This window comes from Dipodomys spectabilis, unplaced genomic scaffold (genome assembly GCF_019054845.1).
Source record: "Dipodomys spectabilis isolate Male_0828 unplaced genomic scaffold, ASM1905484v1 ptg000095l, whole genome shotgun sequence".
Lineage (NCBI taxonomy): Eukaryota > Metazoa > Chordata > Mammalia > Rodentia > Heteromyidae > Dipodomys > Dipodomys spectabilis.
Genome location: NW_024870772.1, coordinates 20,665,683 through 20,691,414, shown reverse-complemented (window position 1 = coordinate 20,691,414; position 25,732 = coordinate 20,665,683). Strand labels below are relative to the sequence as shown.

Below are 25,732 nucleotides of genomic sequence, written 5' to 3'. Positions count from 1 at the left end.
GGTTTCTAGACACACAGATACCCATCTTGAAGGTGACATTAAGTTCAGTTCAGCCATTTTTGTTTTTTGATTCATTTGTTTTTCCTAGTTTGAAATTTTTAAGAGACTTTTTAATTACTTAGATGATTATTGGGGAATTATGATGGAAAGATTTATTTCCTTTATTTGCTAGCAGATGAATTACAAAAATACTTCTTTAACTCAGTATCTTTAAGAAATTGAGTTGAATAACAGAATTAGGTTTTTATTTTGATACTTCTATTGAAGTCATTATGGATTGATTTGAAACTTTTTATATTGAGTCCGTCAAAAACATAGCTTAATTTGCTCATTCTTGAGAAATGGCATTAGTTGTATTTAAGTTTGTCTTTGGAATAGATGCTTTATATATACTACATGTTGGATAGTTCTTTTGAAATATTCAGGTTTTGTGAATACTTTTACAGCTGGTTATTATAATATAAAAACATATAAGCATTTACATTTTGCCCTCTGTTTCTGTAGGTTTTCAGATTCAGCCAACCTCAGATTGAAAAATCTTGAGAAAATAGCAGTTGGCACCTGTACTGAAAATGTACCCTAAACAATATAGTATGACAACTATTTACACAACATTTATATTTACTAGATGCTATAAATAATAGAGTTGATTTGAAGTGTCAGATACTGCATAGGTTATCTACAAATAGTATTCCATTTTATATAAAGGACTTTATAGTATCCTCAGATTGTGGTATCTGATGGGAAAACCAAGATCCCTGCAGATACCAAGGGTTGACTATGGACAAATAATATGTGTATATTCTGTTTCTAAATGCAGCTTCTATAGCTTAAATGTTTTGAATGCTGACAAAACTATGCATATAATTATAAACAAATGTAAAATGGCCCAAAATAATTGGTATTCTCCAAATTAAGAATTAAAGCCAGCAACATGTGGCTCACAACTATAATTCTAGCCACTCAGGAGGCTGAAACCTGAAGATTAGGGTTAATACATCCAAGGCAGCAAAATCCATGAGATACTTATCTCCAATTAACCACTAGGAAACCCAGAAATAGAACTGTGGCTCAAGTGGTAAAGTGCCAGACTTGAGCAAAAAACACTGTGCTTAGGCCTTGAGTTCAAGCCCCAGTACCAGCATACATACACACACACACACACACACATACACACACACACAATTTGTTTAATAAAAGATAAACGGTTCTGAATTACAGATGAGATATTTTCTGTTTAGTATAAAGTAGAAGTCCTGAATCCTAAAGAAGAAACAATAATTTAGGCTTTCCAAAATTAACTTTTGCTCAGTGGAAGAGTGCTTGCCTCACATACATGAGGCTCTGGGTTCAACTTCTCAGCACCACATAAGCAGAAAAAGCCAGAAGTGGTGCTATGTATAGCTCACGTGGTAGAGTGCTAGCCTTGAGCTGAAAAGCTGAGGGACAGAGTTCTGGCCCCATGACCCCCCCACCAAAAAAAGGCAAAAAAGGATGTAATTCAAAATAGAATGCGAGTCTCTGGATTTAAACCGCAGTCCTTTCTTTCCCTACTCTGCCCCCCTCTTCCACCAAAAAAAAAAGACCATCACAGAATTTTAGACTAGGAAGGGAGCTAAGAGGTCATTTGATATTTGATTACTAACACCAAATTTTTTATAATGTTACATATATGGGAGAAAAGATTTATACCATTGAAATCATTTAGATGATGTTGAGGCTCTTCTAGGTAACAAGAAGTTAAAATATAACTTAAAAATTGTCAGTGATAATTTTAAAAGATACATTTAGGTTAAACCTAGTAGGGCTTGTGAGTCACAAGTAAATATTTCAACTATGAAGGACTGATGTCATCAGACAAAGTAAAAACAAAGCCAACTCATTTAATTTTACAGAAAAGAAAGGATCAGTTGTAAAATCCTAAGATAAACTAGATGGCCAGTGTTTATTAACTTGAACATAATTCAAATGATACTGTAGAGCTAAAAAATATAATACTGTTCCCCCTTCTAGAAGTTTCATAGAATGCAAGAATACACAAAGAAGGAAAGTTTTAGGAGTCATCAGTAGTAGAAAAATGAGTCTTTAGCAGAAAGATGGAATCTTTATGCAGATATTTCATCCATAAAGCAGGTCTTTATAGATATTTGTCCTATTGGATTTGGTAATGTATGAACACTGAAAACAGGCTGTGCTGCCTAGAGCAAGCCATTAGGAGATGAGGACAAGATTAAAGGAAATAAATCAGGAAAAGTGCAGAGCACAAATCCAGTGAAAGTTCTTGCTAGTTATTACAGTGAGATACCACCATGTCTATCAGTTTAGGGCTCATCCAACTTTGTCACCATTATGTGTTTATGTAATTGATGGCTCATATTTTCATAGGATACACTTCCAATACTTTATATATCAAAGGAGACTTAGTCATAATTTCACGATTTTCTAAAAGGAATTAATTATTGTAGACAGTGCTCTGAAAATGTCAACAATTATTTTTATCCACTATTTTAGATGCTCTTTTTTTATTAGGAAATAATTCTATAGGTCCACTGGAAAGTCTTAGAAACCTAATTATGAATTAAGCATATATAGTAAAGTTACTATAGAAATTAATTACAGTTTAATTTTGCTTCAGAGTATAAAATTGGCCAAGCAGTGCTGCCCAGTAGGCAGTAAAATTTTATGCAATTCTATTTCTTTGATATTGTGTTTAACTGTTAAAAAAGAAAACAGACTCCCAAGAGTTCAAAGTGCTGAAAAATTACATTTCTCTCTCCCTCCCCATCTCTCTCTGTGTATGTGTGTGTATGTATGTATGTATGTATATGTATGTATGTATGTATGCCAGTCATGGGACTTGAATTTAGTGCATGGACACTATCACTGAGCTTTTGTGTTCACTCAACCAATTGAGCCTGTAGCTCCCCTTCTGGCTTTTTTTGTGGTTAATTGAAGATAAGAGTCTCATAGACTTCCCTGCCCAGGCTGGTTTTGAACCACAATCCTCTGATCTCAGCTAGAATTATAGGTGAGAGCCATTGGCACCCAGCCCATTTCTACATCTTATGTTTGAAGAAAGAATTAGTTTTTCCCCCAGTAATTTCATTAAATAAAACATTGAAAATTTAATAAACTGAAGTGAATTTTAGTGAATACCAGCATCAACAATAATTTAATACTTTTAAGTTGTTTAGTGTCTTAAAACAATTAAAAAATTAGAAAGTCATTTGTTGTCTGAAGTGAAGCACGCACTTTTGAATCACTACCACAAGGTGGCAGAATTGTTTCTTTTTTAAAAAATACAGTAAATCCTTATCTAAAAATGAAGTTTTCCATGTGGTTAAATTTTATATATTAGAACGTTTAAACTTTAACTTTTTTTGATAGAAAGCTTTCTAAACTACATTCCTTATTCTCCTGATTTCTTAAGTAGTAGAACTTAACCGTTCTCAGTAAGTCATTCAAATGCAGGTTATTGGATATGATTTAGATGGACTATGGATAACAATTGGAAGGAGTGGTCCTTTGCTCTTAAAAGCTGCTAGCTAGCATCAGCTTGCTTTTTGCTTATCTAATTACTTTTTCTGTTAGAAGTAAAGTGAATCTTGTTAGTGCCAGACCGTTTCTTGTGTGGTAAAACATGCCTGCTTTCTGCAAAATTAAATAGTAAGTGAAGACAGACCTTGCTTTTTTCCTGAGCCCACAGTGGGGTGGTGACAGGGCATTTGGAGAAGAAAATAAACTATGATGTTTTTAATTTTTTTCACCTAGGCCACCCTGGTAAAGGTGGCACCTGTGAGGAATAGGATCTTGTAATCATGAGGAATATTAGAAAGTAATGCAAGTACTTGTGGAGCTTTAAGAAATTTTCCCTGTAATAATCTTGTGGTTTCTGAGGTATATGTAATTTGTATGGAGGAGATAATGATTATAAAGCTTATGGCCAAATGTCAATCTTTTGTGTTCTGATGATTAGAGAGCTGTTCCACAGCATCTGGCCCCACTGTTGGTGATAAGAGAAACACTGAGTTTAGTCTGTAGTATGTAGATGCTGCTTTCCAGAGCCTCTCTCTCCCTTCCCATGTAATATCCAGGTATCCAGGGCTATAGTTCTAGATAATGCACTGTGAAAAATAGGACAGTAGGGAAGCTTCCTTCCTTCTCTGTTTCCTTCCTTTTTCTAATCTTTTAAATGGTATGACACATAGAACCTTTTGGACCCAAGTCTCAAGATGAGACAGTAGAGCTTCACACACACACTGATGGTGCAGTTGAACTCTGCTCATTAGAGGCAGAGGAGGAGGAGGAGGAGGAGGACATGATTTCCACAGCCGTCTCATACTTTCCTGGCTTTCTGAAATGTTCATCAACGGTGCTTCCAGTTTTTCACTTGTATAGTTTTGCGCAATTGTAAGTAACAGAAATAATTACAGATTTTGTTCCCCTATCTTGCATTTCCCTGGGTAATAGAGAATAGTTATAAGTGCTCCAGAAGGGCTTGCCAGGAGCGAAAGTTATAAATGAGCTTCACCCAAATGGGTACTAAAGCATAGACACTTGATTCTTTCTTCTTAGCTTACCCTGGCAACATCTTTTTATTTTACTTATTTTAGCTTCATAATGGAGGAATAAGTGGCACTCTTATGACTGAAACATATGGTACATTTCCTTAGTTTGTACCTCTACAATATATATACTTTCTGTCCCAGTAACATTACTTTTTTACTTTTTACTTTTTAGTAAAATAATCCTGTTAAAGATTGACAAACTGGTTTAGTGGTCTACATAAAAGGTTTGTGCTTTAAAACACAGCCTATACCGGCTGTGTTGCCTTAGGCAAAGTTTTGTGTTAACTGTACACTGAAACTAAATTAATTCTTAACTTTGAGATTACCAGAAGGATTAGATGCAAGAGCTTGATTTGTATAAGAACATTTTTCATGTTATGCCAAAAGGCTAGGAACTATTAGCAAAAGCAGCTTGTTTGATGTATTGTATAATTTAAGCATTTGATTCTAATACATCTAGAATCCCATTAAAATATTTAAATAATTTGCTTATGATTAAATATTTTCTCCTTTAAATACAGTTTAAGATACATTTACTCTTTGCATTGTAATTGACTATATAAGAAGCTAGAGGTGTCAAGGACGGGTATGTTATAGATCTTGTCTGTTTGTTACAGTCTTTAGATTAGGACATAACCTGTAGGTTGTCTGTTATCATTAAAGGACTTGTAATTGAAGGGGCAACAGGCATGAGACTGTTTAAGAAAATTAAAGTGAGGGGTTGGTAAAGTGACTCAGTGGTAGAATGCTTGCCTCTCATGCATGAGGCCCTGGGTTTGAATTCCTCAGCACCACATAAGCAGAAAAAGCCAGAAGTGGCTCTGTGGCTCAAGTGGTAGAGCACTAGCCTTGAGCTGAAGAGCTGAGAGATAGTGCCCAGGTGGAAAGCAGGGCATATTTGCTTGGATCAAGCTGGAGAGAGATAGGAGCCAATTTGTCCAGTTGGGATGACATGGCAGTCGATTACGATATTTGCTTTTGGGCAAAGGTGGTAGCAGTAGAAACATAGTAGTAGAAGTCAGAGAGATTGTTAGGGTAAAATTAGCCAGATACAGCAATTTGAAATGAGGTTAAGAAAAAAATTATGTAAAATTTTTGTCAGGAGCAGAAAACTTAAATACAGGACTATCATCTATAGGAAAATAATGTCTGTGCATTTAGTGTTCTGTAAATTCTTCATCATAAGAGAGATAATGTTACTTGATTTAAAACTCAATAAATGGAAGGCACTATTGACTTTGAGCCTGATTTATAGGATTTGACTAGGATCACACAGGATAGTGCTTCCAAAATACTGGGTAAATCCGAACTGCCTTGTTCTAGATGGAAGGTATCTTAAATAAAGGGATTAAAAGCACAGACCTGTGTGGGTCTCCATCTTGAAATCTAGATCCATTTACCATTACCTAGTTGATCTATCTCTCTGTGTCCCAGCCTTCTTTAACCTTAGAGTTCTGCAGTAATAAGGTAATGCATACATAAAGGGTACTCGACATGTTATGAATGTTACATAAATGATAGTGCTTTTGTTGTCCATTTCTGAAAATTCTAAGTCACAGGTTTGGCAAATAGGCTCAAGAAATCTGTATTTTATAAATATTCTCATTGCCATTCTGATTACCAGGTAGTTGCAACCTATTTTTCTGCCTCCCTCTATAGAACTCTACTTAAACCACTCTATGCATTTTTACCTTTTATTTTGACCCCTCAAGAAATTTTTACATGGCAGGTGCTGGTTGAATGTGTTAAGTCTTAAATGGAATGCTTAAATCCACTTAAATCCCTCCAAAACTAGCTTTCAGCTTCCATCCTCCTTACTCCCATTCTAAGGTCCCCTCTCAGTGAATTGAAGAATAGAGGTCCTAGTCCTTAGTTAGGTACCAGCCCTTCAGACTGTCTCATCTAGAAGTTTCCATTTGTACGCGTTGTTCTTGGTACTCACTCTTTGCCTGTGGTCATTAACAGACACTACTTGAGATGGAGTCTCATGAACCTTTTTTTTGCTCAAGCTAGCCTCAAACTGAATCCTCTTTTTCTGGCCCACAGGTTAGGCAGGGTTACAGGTTATAGGTTAAAATTACAGGGTGACAATGTTCTCAGACACTTTGTATTCATATACTGTTTTGTAGAATGGGAACTTCTTTGTACAACCACTTAAAGATAATAGAATTTAAAAAGCTTAAAATATTAAAAAAAAAAAGATTACAGGAGCACTATGCCCATCAAAATTGCAGGTGTTTTTATGGATAAATAAGATCAGATGTGTGTTTTGTTTCTGTTTTACTTTTGTTGTGCTCCTCCTTCCCTCCCCCTTCCCTTCCGCTCAAGACCTATTTTCCAGTCCTCTGATTGTGGCTGATCTAGTGGTTTGTATCCTTGGCTTCCCATTTAAGTCACCCACACAAAACCCTTAAATCAGAATCTTGAAGGGATTGGCCTGAACATCTGTTTTTATTTATTTATATTGTTATTATAAAGGTAATATACAGACAGAGGGGTTACAGTTACATAAGTCAGTTAAAGAATATATTTCTTTTTGGACAGTGTTACTTCTTCCCTCCTGAGCATCTATTTTTGAAAAGCTTCCTTCTTGATGCCAAAATTGAGCCAAGGTTGAGGGCTTCTGACTTAGTCTCATCACTGTCATACCCTTCCATGCCCTGCTACAAAGCAATGCTTCATGCATCTGAAGTAAATGTAACTTGCCTACTCCAGCAATGCTTTGGGGTCAATAAGGACAAAATGTTTCCTGGGAGCCCTTGTATTCCTATCTCTGTTCATATTTTTCTCTTGTCATTTCCACATTTCCCATGTTAGGTCAAGGTCCTCTATTACTTACTGCCCTAGGACTATAAAAATTCCCTTAAGAATGCAAACATTTCTTATATGCCAAAATGTATATATTTCTGTACACCTTCTGTTCCTGTAAAATTGTGTGCTAAAAATATTACTGGGGGCGGGGGAGAGCTAGGAGTAGCCACAAAACCTGCATAGCTTCATAGAGCACTCAGGAAAAAGAAAATGGTGCCAGCTCCATATAACTGCAAGCTCTAATGGTAGATATTAAAAGTACACAGAAACAGAATTAAATGCCAGCAACATACTCCTAGAGCACAGGTTGCAGTCGTTGAGCTAACACAGGGGTGGTCCTGGGGCTCCAAGCCAGTGCACTGCTTAGAGGTTGGGTGTAGGTCCTTGTGTAACCCAGCAGGAACTGCCAGTGGATGCTTGCCTTTAAATTTGGTCATTAAGTTTTGTTATATGCAAACGAAAGGGCAATTGCTGCTACTCTAGCAGGGGGACTAAAAGCTTTCTCTTCCACGTATTCTGTGACCCTGTGCAACTTTTGTGTTAAACTGACATCATTTTTTCATTTACTAATCAATTAGCCTCTGGAAAGAATTAATTTGCCACCCAGAAATGTGTGATTTAGCAAAGGGAAGGAAGGGAGGGAGGGAAGGAGGGAGGAAAAGAGGGAGAGAGGTAGGTGGATGGATGCATTGATTAGATACATAGATAGATGTGATGTTACTTAGGATCTTTCTTTACTACCAGATTGTGAGTTCCATGAGGCCAAAGATGGCATTTGATCAGTGAGTGGATGGCTTAGAGAAAACTTCTCTAAAGAAAATGGTAGGAGTGATATGTGCAGTGAATGTCCTTTGTAAAAATGGAATGATGAAAGTACTATATATAATCTAAGGGAAAGCTGAATAAGTTAAAGGAAGAAACACTGTTGGCTTTGTTAAAAGTCATGTTTTAACAATGATGGTTTATGCATAGCTTTTAAAATACATATTGTCTGTGTTGCTATGTAACCATTACCATGAAGTTCCGTATCATTAGACAACAATAGGATTTATTATCTTAATGTCTGAGGGTCAGGAATTTGGGAGTAGCTTAGCTTGATGGTTCTGGCTCAAGATCTCTCAAGGGGTGACAGTCAAGATACCAGCTGGGGCTACATCACATGCAGACCTGATACTGGGCCTGGAAGGTCCTTCCAAGATGGCCCACTGTCATGGCTGGAGAGGATACTGGCTCTTGGCAGGAAGCTTGTCAGTTTTTTGCCACATAGAACTCTCCACAGGGCCGCACAAGGGCTGGGCTATAGGACACAATAGGAGAGTGTGTTCAAAGAAGATGCAATTGAAGCCTGTACTTAGACACCACACACCATCGCTTGTTCAGCATTTTTCTCAGGTCAACACTGCTCACATGTGTAGGTACCAGGAAAGAAGGATCATTGGAGCCATCTTAAAGGCTAGCTGTTGGTTACACATTTGTCTTATAGTTGTCATCCTAGGATCTGTAATAGTCCTTCATCTTTTCTTTCAGTTAGCATGTGTTTTTCATACTGCCTATTTATTTTTGGTGAATGTACATAACTCCCTAGTTTCTTTTGTTTATAAACATGAATTCACTTTAACATATTTTGAATATCCTGTGCATAGGTAGGCATGTTAAATTGTTGGTATATTTGGAATATGAAAATGTGAGATATATACATGTGAAATACCAATTGGCACAGTAAACTGTATGGAAAAGTCTGGTTTTCCTTTGCTTTTGTTATTTGATCCATCATTGTAGTATTCTTTGACAATGTTTTGCATTACTATATTTATATTGCAGATAGAGTTTCTTTAAGCCTTTTTCTCCTTTATCTTAATAGTAAATAAACACTAATTGTAAATATTTTTATGACATTCCCTAATCAAAATGATTTAGACAATCATTTAAATATTAAAAGACAGTAGTACTTTCTTTGTAAAACTCTAGAAATCCAACCGTTTATGTGATTTTATTTGCACTGGCCCATCCAAGTCCAAGTGCACAGTGTTATACTAATAGGCTGAGTGGTCACCTTCACTATTAAGTCAGTACCAAGCGTATAGCCACAGAGCTGCAGTTTAGCTAAGGCTAAATGCATAAACCATCATGATCACTTTTTCTATCATCCTGGACAGACTGACAAGTAATACACGTGTGTGAAGTTTGTGAATATATCCAGTCAAATTTGATATGTACATATGAAAGAATTACCACATTTAAAAGAAGTTTTCCAGGGCTGGGAATGTGGCTCAGAGGCAGAGTGCTCACCTAGCATGCATGAAGCCCTGGGTTCGATTCCGCAGTACCACATACACAGAAAAAGCCAGAAGTGGCGCTTGTGGCTCAAGTGGGAGAGTGCTAGCCTTGAGCAAAAAAAGAAGTTCAGGGACAGTGGCCAGGCCCAGAGTTCAAGCACAGGACTGGCAAAAAAAAAAAAAAAAAGAAGTTTTCCATCCAAAAGACTGAGGCAGGAGGATTGGGAATTTCAGACCAGCCTAGCCTTCCCTATATGGATACCCTATCTCAAAAACCCAAACAGAAGTTTCCATGGACTTTGTACTAAAATTTATAATTTCAGGAAATGTCATATGGTTTTATGCCCATTTATTTTTCCCTTGTGCTTATACATAGATGCTTTTGTTACTTTTGTAAGTAAAATTGGCCTCTTTGAATGAATGTGTGAGAAATATAATAAAACTAGGTTTTTTTTTAGGTCAGAATTAGAATTCAGATTAATTCAGATGGAAGGAAGGACTAAACAATTTAGTACATAGCTAGCCAGTGGCATTGAAAAGAACAACATGTATAAATGATTTTTTGTTTCTCAAGCTCTTAGTGATTTTAGGTAGCCTGCATCAAATTGGTTGTAATTATACATTAGCTTTCAGCTTTCTCAAAGATGAACATTAAAAAAAATTCTAGACACATCATTTCAGTGGACTGACATATGGTGCTTTGTTCTTACTTTTTGTTCTCCTATAGCTTTGTAACTTTTTAAACTATTCTCTTCCTTTTTTCCCCAGTGCTGTGAGATTGAACCCAAGCCTCATGCATGGTAGAAAAGTGCTCTGCCACTGAGCTACACCACTGCCCCCACCCCAGCCTAATTTTTTTTATACTTTTTTTTTTTTGTCTGTTGGTTAAAACAGAGTTTACCCATATAATCCAGGCTGGCCTGGAATTTTTGGTCCTTAGCTTTTCTAGGGATTACTGTGGTAGACTATTATGCCTGGTTTATATATGTTCTTTGACTATTACGCCTGGTTTATATATTTTTTTAAGATCCAGATAAAATACTTTAAATAACTTTTAATATTTTATAGTTCACAATGAATGTTTAAATTCTGTCTATATACATTGATATTATGTATGATATGTGTTTATTTAGATCTTCATGTTCAATTTGTATTCACTGTTGTTTGCAGGCTTTTAAATGATTTGCCGGGGTAAATGGTCCATATAACTAAAGGTCTGTGGGCTAGGGTATGAATATCTTAAATGTTGGCTAAATTTGAGCATAAATGACTGAGAGGCTTATTAGAAATATGTTATTGCCTCTGCATTTTGTTGGGCAAAATCTGCTCTGCTAGTTTCATAAAAGATTAAATGAGACTACTGTGATGTACTTTGTATTGCCATTTTCTATTGCCAGTATATTTTGAAAGTATATTACAAAGCATTTTAAAACCAGGTGCTTCATTAAGTTCTTGTTCCTTTATGTGATGGCGAATACAGGTGTCACTGATCTCAATTATTCCTACTATGTAAAGGCTTCTATATGATATATAGAAAGATGTAGAGATTTTTTTTTTTTTCGGTGCTACTGGGGATTGAATCTAGGACCTGGACCATGCTACCACATGAGACACACCCCCAGCCGTGTGTGTGTGTGTGTGTGTGTGTGTGTGTGTGTGTGTGTGTGTATATGTGTGTGTGTAGTCTTATTTATTAAAGTAGTAGATGCAATTGAAATGATTATTGTAAACCTGGCTGCTATTAAAACACTTCTCCCTTTCACTGTGAGCGGAGATCCTTATAAGACTGGGCTCTTGGTCGTGTTTTTGTCCTCCCTCTTACTGGGAGGCTGTCTGCCAGAGCTGGGCAGACTCCCCACTGCACCCTTTCCCTGCAGGCAGTGTTGATATTAGATAGTTTGCTCCAGTTAAAGTTTTCTGGCTCCTCTTTTCCCCCAGAATTTTTACTATTGCCTGGGGTTAATGTGCTATGGGGTACATTTCAAATACCTTAACATTATTTTCAAGATTGGAATGGGGCTGGAAGATCTCTGAATGAATACTCTTCCTTCATTTCCCACCATTCTGCAGTCCTTTCAAGTGTCCCTACGTCTCAGGCCCTTTCCACAAAAATGCTTTGACCTCCTACCGCTGTTTGGATGTGCTGTTTGTTTTCCTTCATGTGTTTATTCTCATGTTTTTCGATCTTAAGATTTAATTTAGGAGGAAATCCTTTTGTGAGACTTTCCTTCCAAACCCCCTTTCCTCCCCTGCCCTCAGTTTCCTCCTCCTGGGTTCTTATGGCTGGCACCTGCCATAAGTGATCATACTTCTTAGTTTGCCCTGTAATTATTGCTTACAAGTCTGCCTTCTAGACTCTACCCTCTTTCCTGGGTAAGTACCCTGATGTATCCTGGATGTCAGACAGAGGTGTCCTCCTCAGGCACAACTGCTGTTTGTGATCCGATGTCTTGAGAAAGACAAGTGATGGTCCCTACAGGCCACCCAGGGTATACCTCATATAGCTCATTGTTGGCTTTATGTTGCATTCTTCTGGATTTTTTTCACATCTGTTTTCTTAGTGTCTCCATTCATTGGGGAGAATAAATATTTCATGGTTTAACTTCTTCTGACAACTAATAAGTGAGCTGATGAATCTCCCTTTTACCCTGGTGGCACCTCCCTTGCTAGCCTGTCAATCCATTTCCATCACCCTCCACTCAGTTTTTTGTTTTTTGTCTTCCTTTTGAAGTTTGACTTTAATGTCAGTATTGAACCTCTTTTCTCTGCTTACTCTTTCCCTGAAAAGGAAAAAAAGCCAAGTCTGGCTTTTGGCCCTTGGTAGGGGCCTTGTTTGAATTTCACATGCATCCCCTCTCTCTTCTCATTAAGCAGTTCACCCACTAGGGTTGGGAGACAGGTAGGAAGGAAAGAGGCAGGTGTCTGTGTACCCAAGTTGTAATGTTCTGCTTCTTGGTGTTGGTTACAGCTGTTTTTCTGTTCAATGGGCCATTGGAGGTTCTCTAGAAAACCATTAAGATTCTCTAGAAAACCATTGATAGATCTGATCTATCAATTTCTTTTCTGCTTCCTTCATATGAAATGACCACTGTGCTGGCTTTTACCCAAAAGACTCCTGTCTCAGGGAAGACTCCTGAAAAGTAGTTCAAGCTCAGTTATTTTCTATAGTGAATACTAGACCTACATAAAGTACATGTTTTTGCCAAGCCAAATAACTGCTCTAGGGGATGTGATCTATTGGTTCCATTATTTCTTTCCTGCATATTTCTGAAGTAATTTTACCTAATCCTATGAATATTTACCTGACTTTATAAATAGTTATAACTTGATGCCCAGTCAGCCTGTTTCGTATCCTAACAGCTAGAGAATCAGCTCACCAAGAGCTCACTATTATCACCTAAACTAGACCTAGATACCTTGTACCAGTTTGTGAGGCTCATATACCACTTCTGGACCTTGATTTGGTTTTTAGACAGTCTCCCAGCTGGTTTCTGTACAATGGGTGGTTTGAGATGATTATTGTGGTTGCATTGAGATCAGCAGTGGTTGGCACCTTATGATCTTTTTACCCTTCTAGTTCTAATATTCTTAAGTTTTAGATCTCTGTATGTGGATCTGAAATTTCTGGTCTGTGTTTCTAGAGCACAGTGTATTGAATGAGAAGTTATCTCTATGCCCCGTCTTACAATTAATTAAGTAAAACCTGGACACAGATTTGTCTTTGAGTAGCCATTTCCAAGCCTAAGAATAAGTCTGCTGGAATTAAATCATCTCTGAGCTTCATTTTATCTAAAACATAAATATTGATTTTTATTTTTATTAGCATATATTAATATATATAGAAGAACATAGAAGTTTCATCATGACATTTCCACACATGCGTAGAATGTATCTGGATCATACTTACCCTTCTGTTACTCTCTTAAGCACCCCTCTTGCCTTCCTTTTTTTCCTAACCCTTCCATCTCCCTCCCATGGCATGAGGTTTTGAAATAGAAAACCATAATTGGGACACTTCTTCAGATTTTAATATAGAATATCATTTAGGTTCTAAATCTGTGTTCCCTTTTTTGTCCATAGCTCTTGATTTTCATAATCAGCACCACTATTTAGCAGAAGTGGTGTTCATGGAGAAATTGGGCTGCGGAATGATTATTCTTGTGAAGATGAAAAATAAAACCATATTTGCCATTTGAATCCTCTTGCTTAGAGGCATGGAGAGAGTTGTCTCATCTCCTGCCCTGGCTACAGAACTCCCACTGCAGCTGTCCTCTTGAGCAAAGTGTTTCTCACTGTCTTTGAAACAGGAGGATCAGGGTCGGGTGGGGAGAGAATGTTGAGTCTTTCAGCATGTGTGTATTCAGAAATGGTTTCATTAAATAAGGCAACGAGAAAAAGGAATATACAAACAGCCATGAGAGAATTAAAGGTTGTTTTTAGAATTCTAATAATTAGCTATCATAAATGTTAGAGAAAAACACAGAAAAGATATACTTTTAGAGAAACATGTACTGGATATAGGTATAAAAATAAACATGAAAAATTTACTGGCACCTTGCTAGAATTTTTTTAATTTTCATACTTAAAGCAAATATTTATTTTCTGTCTTTTTGCACGAATGGGACATAGGGATGCCAGTAACATCAATATAGCTGTTACTTCTTTTGCAGATTAATAGTCAAATGTAACAGCTTTGAGAATGAAGCAAAATGGTAGTTTAAAGTTTAAGTTCAGCAATTTACTTTCTATGATCATAGAATAATTAATTGATTGTAAAATAAGCATTTAATGTCTTTTACTGTGGAGATACACATATCTTTGGTTTATGTCTTTAGTAGTACTTCTTTTACTTTTTTGCTTATTCTTTAAAATATTTTTAATGTTTTCAAGGTCACATGTCTAGACATCTAGTCAAGTTTATATAAACAGAAGGTGGAATGGCAGTTACCAGGGGCTGCAAGAAGGGGAGATGGCAAGTTGTTTGGATCTTTTTTATTTCCACAAGATGTAAAAATTCTGGATTTCTGGTTTATAACAATATAAACATACTTAATCCTACTGAATTGATTGTATATTTAAAGAGTTGAAATAGAATTCCCATGATGTGATTTCTTTCCTACAATAGAAAGAAAGTGTATACATATATAAAGGTCAGTAGAATAAAGTAGAAAAAAAAATAGGAGTTTCTTTTTTACACCCATTCTTCCTAGTATACTACAGTATATTTGAGATTCATTCATTCTGTTATGTGTATTAGTGTTTCATTTCTTTTTTATTGCTGAGTAGTAGTAGTTTGTTATATGGATGTATCATGGTTTATCAATTTTTCATTTCAATGTTATTTGGGTTGTTTCCAGTTTGGTATAATTGTGATAAATCCACAGTAGACTTTGGTGATTACATGTTTTTATTTCTTTTGAGTTAATAACTTGAGTTATTCTGTATTCTGTAATGGTATCTTATATAGTTTTAGTTTACATGTCTGTAATGATTAATAATGTTTAGCATTTCCCATTTGCTTACTGTCCATATATACTTCATAAGAGATTTACTTTGATAAAATTCAAAGTTTTCTCTTAAGTGTTTGCTCATTTGCCTATTATCTAGCTATTATATTTTGAGTTCTTTATGCCTTTTATCAGTTATATGACTTGCAATATTCTTGTAGAATTATATTCAAAGAACAGACTTCTACTTATTTATTTGTTTGTTTGTTTGTTTGTTTGTCGGTCGTAGGGGCTGAACTCTGGGCCTGGGTGCTGTCCCTCAGCTTTTCAGCTCAAGGCTACTTGAGTCACAGCACCACTAGTGGCTTTTTTCTGCTTATGTGGTGCTGAGGAATCGAACCCAGGGCCTCATACATGCGAGGCAAGCACTCTACCACTGAGCCAACTTCCCAGCCCAAGTCTTCTACATTTTGTTAAGTCTAATTTGCTTGAATTTTTTTCATGGATCATGCTTTTGCTGTCTTATCTTAAGAAATCATTGATAACCAAGCAGTAAATTATTTCTTGTTTTCTTTTTCCTTTTACTCTTTTATTACCATGTATTATAGAAAGAGGTTTCATTGTAATATGTCTATGTGTGCCTAAAATGTACTTCTATCAAATTCATTCCCTCTATTGCTCTTTTCTTATTCTCCTCTTCAAATAACCTTCAGTGGGTTTATCATTCTATTTCATCCTTGCATATGAAGTACTTCAGTCATGTACACCAGCCCCTTCACCCTCTCCTTTTTCTTACATTTTCTTATAGGAGATTTATAGTTTTGAGATTTTATATTTAGGTCTATGATCAGTTAGAATTTCAGGTTAAAAGCCTTTTCCTCATTTTTCTTTCTAAACATATTTTGATTTATTTATATTTGAGTTGACATAAAATTAATATGAATTCATTGATATAACATTGTTTTGAAGTTCATGTACGTGTTATGGATAAGTACTTAGCTGAAGTATTTATCTAGATAATTACTCTAGCTATTTAACAAATGCATTACTTCACCTAATTAACATTTTAATGAAATACCTAACATCCTCTCAGCATTTTCAAAAGAACACTGTCATCACTAACTGAAATTACTATGCTGTATACAAGAGATCTCTTGAACCTATTCCTCCTGTCTTGTGATTAGATAGCCTTTGACCAACATCCCTCCCATCTTTCTCTCTCCCCACCACCCTAGCTCTTAATCACTGTTCTACTCTACTTTTGTGAGATCAACTATTTTAGATTGTACATACAAGTGAGATCAAGAAGTATTTGTCTTCCTGTCTCTGGCCTATTTTGTTTAATAAAATATCCTCCAGTTCCACTCATGTTGCAAATGGTAAGATTTTATTCTTTTCTAATAGTTGTATATTTTGTTGTATATGCATCGCATTTTCTTTAGCAGGCAATCTTGTGGTTTTATTGGCTTAACCAGGTAACCATATTTAAGAGGAGGTGACCTGGGAGTCCCTAAACGTCTGTGATTTGGCTAAGTGTGGAGTGAGTGACCCACCTTATCTGTTTCCTTGGAAGTTACTAGTACTGTTGGCTGAATCAGATCAGCTTTGGTGAATACACAGGCCTGCCTCTATAGTTCTATCCTTCTCCATGTTTGATACCAAGATTCATCAGTCAATGAAATGGAATCCATTGGCAGACAACAGCCAAATGCCCCCAATCTCACATGGCCAACCTTTCTGCTGTCTTTCACATTACTCAGCCAAGAGACCTTATCCTCTTCCCAGTGAGTGAAAGTGGCTTGTTTTATTCAGGCTTTTCAGAGCCTTTCCCACCCTATCAGCAAGTCTTTGCTGATACCTGCTTAGGAACAAGATTTACAAAGTGGTCTGGCAGATAGAAAAAGCTTTCTAAGTACTTCCAACCATTTGTGCTTCTGACCCACTGGGTTATTTCTACAGCCTTTACCTCCATTCCTTCCTTCCAATCCTTTAGCTCTTTTTTCTTAAAAAAACTGTTTTCTTAGTTTCACATACAAATTCAATTTTAAGGGAGTCTAGTTCATTAAAGATAGGGAAATAATAAATTTCTCATCATTTTTGGTTGCATATCCTGTCTCAGTAAATCCCCAGAAGTATATTCTCTCTCTCTCTCTCTCTCTCTCTCTCTCTTTCTCTCTCTCTCTCATATCCAATGATCTTTCTTGTAATTTTATTTTTAAAAAATTAGAAGGAATACAAAGTATTGAAAATAACCAAAATGTTTCTCAATATATATAACTAAAGAGAGACTCTAGTTGCTTCTATTTGCTTCTTTGCTTCAGAGGGTGGGCAGCTGAAAAGATTGAAATAAAAACATAACTTATCTCTTTATGTTCAAGAACAATGTGAAAAAATAGAATTCTGTTAATTCAGTAAGCTTTTAAAATGCCAACTGGGAATTTTAGGTGGTTCTCCCTCCTACACCCCCTACCCTTTACAGTATTCAGGATAAACCCAGGACATTGTTCATGCTAGGCAAGTACTTTACCACTTACCTCCATCTCCAGTCCTAGATTTACTTCTTCATATGACCTTAAAGTCTTTTTTTTAAAAAACTCTTTCATAACTGAAGACAGAATTCAATACCCTTTCATCTGGAGTTGGCATTGTTAAAATATGCAAGTGGACTATTGAGAGTTTCAGAAATATGTTTAACATTCAAAATATCAAGTAGTTAGTAATAATGCTATTTAGAATGTGTGGACATGGGCACCACATGCCTGTAGACTTAACTCTAACTTTAAACTTCCACTTACTGTGTTCCTTTCACTTAAAGAATGAATATCTCCGAGAAGGTTTATGTCACCTAATATACATTAGCTATATGTTTACAATGTTATTATTTATTTTTTACAGATACTGAGGTTGAACTCAGGACCTTGTACTCTTTACTAGGCAGGTGCTCTACACTTGAATCATATACCTGCAGCACAAAAGCCCAACATGACCTTATAATGAAAAGGAATCTTGTTATATATTGTTATACTTTGGGTTTGTGTTGTTTTGCCTGTCCTTGGGCTTGAACTAAGGGCCTGGGCTCTGTCCCTGAACCTCTCTGTGCTCAATGTTAGCATTTTACCACTTGAACCACGGCACCACTTCTGGCTTTTTCTGCTTATGTAGTACTGAGGAATTGAACCCAGGGCTTCATGAATGCTAGGCAAGCATTCTACCACTAAGCCACATTCCCTGCCCTCTACTTTTGTTTTAACCCAAAAGAGGATTGCCTTAAACATTGATCACATTTGGTTACTCCTAACATCCCACCTTGGGCTATATAAAGTCTGCAAAATCATTTAGTACATAAAGGTTCAGATGTATGGGTGTGGTGGGCTAGGAATAATATTTTGAATATCTAATTGGCCCTTTAAGAACTTACCCCACCCTTGCAACAGTTTCTAAAACTAAAGACCTGGCTTTCAATGGTGGATCAGCTTCAAAGACTGTCTAAAAGAACTGATGTCAGTTTAGGAAAAGATGTCTTAGAAAGAGAACATTTATTTAGCAGAAGTGTACATGTGTGCATGTAAGTATGTAGGAAGGTAGGGTATGTTTACAGTCATGAAATTATGAAATTTACAAGCAAATTTTCTGTTGGAATTATTTTTGATGCTACAAAAATATGCCTATGGATTGTTTTTTGTTTTTATAATATTCTGCCATTAGAGGGCAGTATTGTAGAGCTTAAATTTTTGTTTTCAAGTGTTCAGCAAACTGTATTGTGTAATAATCAAGCAAACTTGTAGCCTTGTATTTGTAGTTTATTAAATTCTAACCCTAATAGATAGTTCTTTGCAAGTTTTTAATTACTACAGTCAGTTCTGTCATAGGTTGAGCCATTCTCTACCTAGATCTCTTGATTTGGGGTTGTTGAAGGAGTTTGGTCAGTGTGACTCTAAGGTGGAGTAGAAGTGAGCCTGCAGAATTTGACTGCTGAAGTAAGTGTGTGTGTGTGTGTGTGTGTGTGTACTAGTACTGGGGCTTGAAATTGGGTGCTGTCCCTGAGCTCTTCTTTGCTCAAAGCTAGCGTTCTACCACTTGAGCCACAGCTATACTTCCAAGTTTAGTGGCTAATTAGAGATACAAGTCTCTGGGATTTCTCCTGCCAGGGCTCTCTTTGAACCGTGATCCTCAGAACTCAGCCTCCTGAGTAGTTAGAATTACAGGCATGAGTCATTTATACCCGGCAAATGCTGAACTTTGAACTCCAATGAATCCTAACTGGTTCTGTACCCTGTGAATGGGGCAAGAGAATACCTTCAGAGTTTGTATGCTTTGAACACATGTGTAATAGAATATTTATAGGGTTCAGTATTGAAGGAATTGCCACTTAACCTCCAAAAACTTGCCTTAGGAACTTGGTGAAAATAGAGCTATCATTTAGCGTTCTACCTGTGGATTGGCTTGTCCAGCAGTTAATAGAAGGCATAATTACTGCTAGGGAAGTAAAATTTAAAGGCTTACTTTTCTTGGAGACACTTGGGGAATAATCCCAGGGTCTCATCCTATAAAATCCTTTATTTTATATGCTTAGCGAAAGAATTTTTTTTGTTGTTGCTTGATTTTATTTCAAAAAGTAACTGATAAAAGTTGTGTCAAGGTATCTTAAAAGAAGTTTTAATTTTCCATATACTATTTATCCGAATTTTAATAAGCATTTTTGCGGTATAGTTATTATCGTTATAAATAAAACCGCCTGTAAAATGCTCCCATTGCTGCTGCCTGTAAGCACCCGATAACTGAAACAGAGACACTCATTCCTGCTGGTCCCAGGCGGTGGGACTGGGCATGCCCAGTAGCTCCGACGGTTCTGGTTGCAAATAGGAAGCTTTCTCGGTCTGCAGCCGTGGGGACCGGCCGCTCGGGAGACCGGGGTCTGGCTCCCATAAACGTAAGCCGTGCGGGACACAGGTGGTACTTCCAAGGGACCCCTCTTCCCCCTCCTCACTTTCCTCTCCGTAGAGGCGGTGGTCCTGCGTTCCCAAGCGGTGGAGGCCGAGGCGGCCCGCGCCCAGCCCCCAACGTGGCCTAGCCGGCCCGCCGGCAGCCAGCGGGACTGGAGACGTCGGGCGGGGGAGGCCGGAGCGAGGGGCGGAGGGCGGGCCAATCGGCGCGGGCCAATCGGCGCGGCTCCTCCCCGCCTATATGTTCCCGGGGACCCGAGCCGGTCCGGAGCGAGTGCAGCCGGCGGCAGCGGAGTGGAGGTCTGAGCTGCTCTGGGATTCCATCTCCCGATCGCCAGACCCTAGACGCTGCCTTTCTTTAAAGGAAGCCTGCTGTCTCCGCTCCCTCCTTGGCTGCAGAAGGCTAGCAGGTTTTAGCCGGCTCAAGCAAGGCTGCCCGTGTTCCCTCTTTTTTCCACGCGGGTGTTTTTGGCTGCAATTGCATGAAATCCCAATGGTGTAGACCAGTGGCGATGGATCTAGGAGTTTACCAACTGAGACATTTTTCAATCTCTTTCTTGTCATCCTTGCTGGGAACTGAAAACGCCTCTGTGAGACTTGACAATAGGTAAATGTTGTCTGGGATAGTTTCTTTACATTTATCCAGGAGAACCTTGTAATGATGCAGGTAAAAAGATAGCCAGGCGAATTCCTTTGTCCATTGCTAGGGGATTACTGTGACATGGATTTGCTTTTGGAAACGTTCAGAATAGCCTTATTTTCACGGGTCTGGCCAGAGAACAGGCTTTCCCACATTATGTAATTTAGCTCTTTGTGGTTCACTAAAATAGGGAAATGCCTGGATATCCATTAGTGAGAGAGTGGCTGGTATTTTCTGGAGGATTATATATTTCATAGCTTGAAAAACATCCAAAACAGTGATAGCCGTAAAATCGGCGAATGGGGGGGGGGGGGAAGAAAAACTATCCATTTATCGATGATTTATCTTTATCCTTTCTCTTCTCCAGCTCCTCTGGTGCAAGTGTGGTAGCTATCGACAACAAAATCGAGCAAGCTATGGTATGTACTCATTACAAATCATCTGTGCTAACCGTGGGCACGGTACAAAAAGCCGGCTGCCTGGGGATGGAACCCGCGGGTCCCTGGGCTGGCTGGGCGTGCGGGGGCTCGCCGCCGCACATTCAGAGATGCCGGTGCTCTCCTCTGCCTGCCGGCGGGCAGCCGCATCCCGTGGCTGCCCCATCCCATGGCTGCCCACCCCGGGGTGGGCGGAGAAGAGGCCCTGGAGGTTTTAACTGCCCACCGCCCCCCCCTTTGCCCGAAGGGTTTCGCCTCTCAGCAGGACCTTTTCTGGCTCTACCCCTTTGTGGTGGGGCTGTGCCGGGCCCAGCTCCCCGTCCGTGGGTCCTCAGCAGTCTTCGGGGATGTGGCTTTACCTGTAATCCCAGGGTTCCACTAGAGAGCGGGGAGGAAGGAGGACCCGGGGAGTGGGGAACTCGGAGAAGGGCCTTCCAAGACCGCCCTCGCGCGCGCACACACACGCACACACACCGCACCCCCCCCCCCCCCCCCCCCCGCTCCGTGGCGCTGCACCCCGAAGGACACGAGGAGAAAAGTTTGGAATTGCCGTTCTGCGCCTGGATTTCTCCCTATTTTTTATTTCCGCCTCGGCCGTTCTTTGTTATTGGAGCAGCGCCTGTGGCTCTTCTCACGGGATTCTCTGCCCACTGTTGCTAGGCAAACTCTGAACCTTTAATTCGGAGCTATAAATAACTCGGCCTTCCATTGGCCGCGACGTCTGCCCGGTTTCTGTGATGTCAGCTTAATCTCGAAAGGGAGGGGGGTGAGGGGGTGAGGGAAGGAAATGCGGCAGCACGCTCGGTAGGAACTGGCTGCAGCCGGTGCTGGGGGAGGGAGGGAGGGAGGGAGGCAGGCGGGAGGCGGGAGCCGGCCTGGGCGGGGACTTGGCGGCGGGGAAGCAGCCTCGGGCCCTGCCGGCTGGACTGCCAGTCCAGCCCGGCCCTGCCGGAGGGCTGACCCCTGGAGCCCCGGCGTAGGTTGCCATCTGGATAGAAAAAAAGTGGACTGTGCTTTCCTGGCTGGTTTCTACAGGGAAGTAAGATTCTGTCGGTCGTGGGGCTTGATCTCGGGGTCTGGGCGCTGCCCCTGAGCTCTTTAACTCGAGGCGAGCGCTCGACCACTTGTGAGCCACAGCGCCACTTCCGGGTTTCTAGTGGTTTATTGGAGATAGGAGTCTCACGGAGTTTCCTGCCCGGGCTGGCTTTGAACCGCGATCCTCCGATCTCAGCCTCCCGAGTAGCTAGGATTCCAGGGCGTGAGCCACCGGCGGCGCTCAGCTCAGAAATAAGGACTTTTAGCTTCATCACTTACACATTGACCCAAAGTATTGTGCAGTTGTGATTCTACTCCGATGTCTCCAGTGCTTTTCATGAACCTGGAAGACAGAATATATAGTTAGACGTACGTAAAAAGGAATATTAATGCTTTAGAAATGAAGAGAACAGGAGATAGTAAAGTCAGTCCTCTCTAGTAAGTTAAATCCTTTCTTTTCGTCTTCCTTTCAGGATCTGGTGAAAAGCCATTTGATGTACGCAGTTAGAGAGGAAGTGGAGGTTTTGAAAGAGCAAATCAAAGAACTAATAGAGAAAAATTCCCAGCTGGAGCAGGAAAACAATCTGCTGAAGACACTGGCCAGTCCTGAGCAGCTCGCCCAGTTTCAGGCCCAGCTGCAGACTGGCTCCCCTCCTGCTACCACGCAGCCACAGGGGACCACACAGCCCCCCGCCCAGCCAGCGTCCCAGGGCTCAGGACCAACCGCATAGCCGCCTATGCCCCGCAGAATGCAGAACTGGCTGCTGCTGTCAGAACTGAACAGACCGAGAAGATGTGCTAGGGAGAATCCGCCTCCACAGTCACCCATCTCATTGCTCGCTGCAAAAGAGACGTGAGACTGACACATGCCATTATCTCTTCTTTCCAGTATTAAACACTCATACGCTTTTGGCTTGAAGAAATTTACTAGTTGGGTGAATTAAAGGTTAATCAGAGAATTAGAATGGATGTTTCCTGTGCAGCTTGGCAGATACCTGAGGAATGGTTTAATTGATGCTGAGGAGCTGTGTGCCTTTCCATCCCCTCCTTGCTGCCTACCCCCTTCCAACAGTCCTCTCTGCTGCCTGCAACTTGTGCTCCATGGGGCTAGGAAGTGTGGGGTTCCTCCTGGACTTTGGGCTCTGTGGTCTCCTCCCCCATGAGGAACTAAAAGAGAGGCCAGAGACAAACTAAAATGAGGGTGGATGCAGTCATTGTACAAGTTGACGACTGTCACCAAAGTCCATAAAAAAACAACAAAATAGTACTGTGCCTCTTTTCTGAAACATCGAATGACACAAAACTATTAATGACAAACGGTGACAGGTAGCTGGGACCTAGGCTATCTTACTATGAAGGTTGTTTTGCTTATTGTATATTTGTGTATGTAGTGTAACTATTTTGTACAATAGAGGACTGTAACTACTATTTAGGTTGTACAGATTGAAATTTAGATGTTTCATTGGCTGTCTGAAGAGGTGTGGATTGTCTTTTCTAGAGAGATCAACATAAAAACTGCGATATGACAAAAAAAATCACACCTGAAGAAATTTTTAAGAATTTGGCACAGTTTAGTCACTTTGTGTATTTTGAAATGTAGCTGCTGAATATCCTGAAGTGAATCCCTGTTCACTGAAGTCTTTCCATTGAGCTGGTTGAATACTTGGAATAATGATCAGTCCTAGGTAATGAGTGGATTTCCCAGTAGGAGTTTCTGCATATTACCTGTATAGTAGTTATATGCATATGTTTCTGTGCATGTTCTCTACACAGTTGTAAGGTGTCACTGTATTTAACTGTTGTACTTGTCAACTTTCAATAAAGCATATAAAATGTTGATAAACAAGTGTTTTCACATTACAGTGTTAATATAATTGAAGCCATTTCTGTAACTCCAAAGAAAAAATTGAAAAATGGTTCAGCAAATAAAATTTTAAAGGGACGCCTGAAGCATGCTTTAAAAGTAAGAGGAAACCAATATTCAAATTGTTAAGATAAGAGAAAAGTGGAGGGATGATTCAATTTTTAACTATTGCATGACTTGAACAAGTTGCTTTACCCTGTGAGCTGAGAATTAAAAGATAAGGTCTTAAATTCTTCAATGGCTTTAAAAGTATGAGTCCTGAAACCCTAATCTTGAACTAAGAGGGAATAAGCCTTATACTGGGTATAGTCCCAGTTACCACCAAAAGATGGAGATTAGAGTAGTTGAATTCCATTTTCACTTTGGGTTAGGATGTCTTTCCTAGGGTAAAATGAGCTTGTAGCTCTTGGGACAGTTTTTTGTTTTTTGGTTTTTTTTTTGTCCAAGCAAGACATTATTCCATGGGATTCCAGTACTGTATTTGAAGTAGGACCTGATAATCAGGGGAGTTAATGACTCCTAGTTAATTCTGTAAGACTGAATTGGTCAAAACAAATAAGACTAAAACAAATAAGACTGAGCCTGAGGTCTCCCAGTCTACTGTAGGAGCACTGATGGCCAGCAAACCAACAGAGGAACAGCTTTATCATCTGTCCAAGCCTTTGCCCTCTGGGAAATGGGGCATGCTCAAGCTCTAAGGCTCACGTATGTCCTGTGGGGCAAGGACTTAAATTTCTACATTGTTTATCTGACATAGAGCTGGTAGAAGGAAGATTGAGAGGTAAATGGGACAGCAGAGATCCTGAAAACAATTGTTGATGTGTTACAAAGAGGAAGGTTGAAGTAGTCAAGTATGGACTACCATAGACAGATGGACATTGCCAATAAAAATGCTTAGGGAATTTGGAGAGGACTTGGAAAACTTGTCATATTAGCTGTTTAGATAGATATTAGTTGTATTGTTATAGTCGTTATTTAGATGAGGTACTTGGTTGAGTAACTTCAAGGAATATTTAGGTAGTGATTATGTTTTCTTTAAAAAGAAAACTAGAAAACTGAAATTCCTATCCATTTTATCTTTGGTTTTAAATGAAATTCCTTAGTTATGATGAATATTTTTAAATCTGTCTCCCTTATTTAATAGGCTTCTGAAAGGTATTCTATGAAAAACTCCCATGGAATTTTAGTACTTGGACGTATGTGAAATAAAGTGAATTTTTTTTTCAATTTTTTGTGACTACTAGGGCTTGAACTCAGACCTCACATTCTTCCTTGGCTTTTTTTGCTCAAGGTTGGGGCTCTATCACTTGACCTATACCTCCACTTTTTGATGATTTAATAAGAGTCTTAGGGACTTCGCCCAAACTGGCTTTGAGTCTTGATCCTCAGGTCTCAGCCTCCTGAGTAGCTAGATATGAGCCTCCCGCACCTGATTTAAGAATAAAGATGTTTTTCATGTATTTCCCTCATTTTTGTAATTACCAAACATATGTTAACTGATTGACTTACACTTAGATCTATTTAACATGAATTTTACAAAGACATTTTGCTACTATTAGCCTGTGGGTTGTTATATAATTGATTGTATCACACTTATGTTAGAGCAGGCACAGTTTCCAAAAGGAAAGGAATGTTATAAGAGCACTGGATGTTCATGACATCACCAACTGCTGAGGAAGAGACCTATGCGCAGTGAAGGAGAAACAAGGAT

At 39.0% G+C, this 25,732-nt stretch overlaps 1 protein-coding gene across 3 annotated transcripts in view; it reads left to right on the top strand.

Annotated features, from left to right (window-relative positions):
* Tsc22d1 (TSC22 domain family member 1) overlaps positions 1–24,003 on the top strand; it is a 90,398-nt gene extending 66,395 nt beyond the window's left edge. The window contains exons 1-3 of one of the 3 annotated variants that reach the window (XM_042685700.1): positions 20,008–20,032; positions 21,053–21,104; positions 22,631–24,003. In XM_042685700.1, coding sequence (XP_042541634.1) covers positions 21,102–21,104; positions 22,631–22,888 — 261 coding nt within the window. In that variant the 5' untranslated portion in view covers positions 20,008–20,032; positions 21,053–21,101 and the 3' untranslated portion in view covers positions 22,889–24,003. Of the gene's footprint in view, positions 1–20,007; positions 20,033–20,310; positions 20,653–21,052; positions 21,105–22,630 lie in introns of those variants that run through there. The other 2 variants (XM_042685699.1, XM_042685697.1) reach the window with 2 other exon arrangements.
* The last annotated feature ends 1,729 nt before the right edge of the window (positions 24,004–25,732 follow it).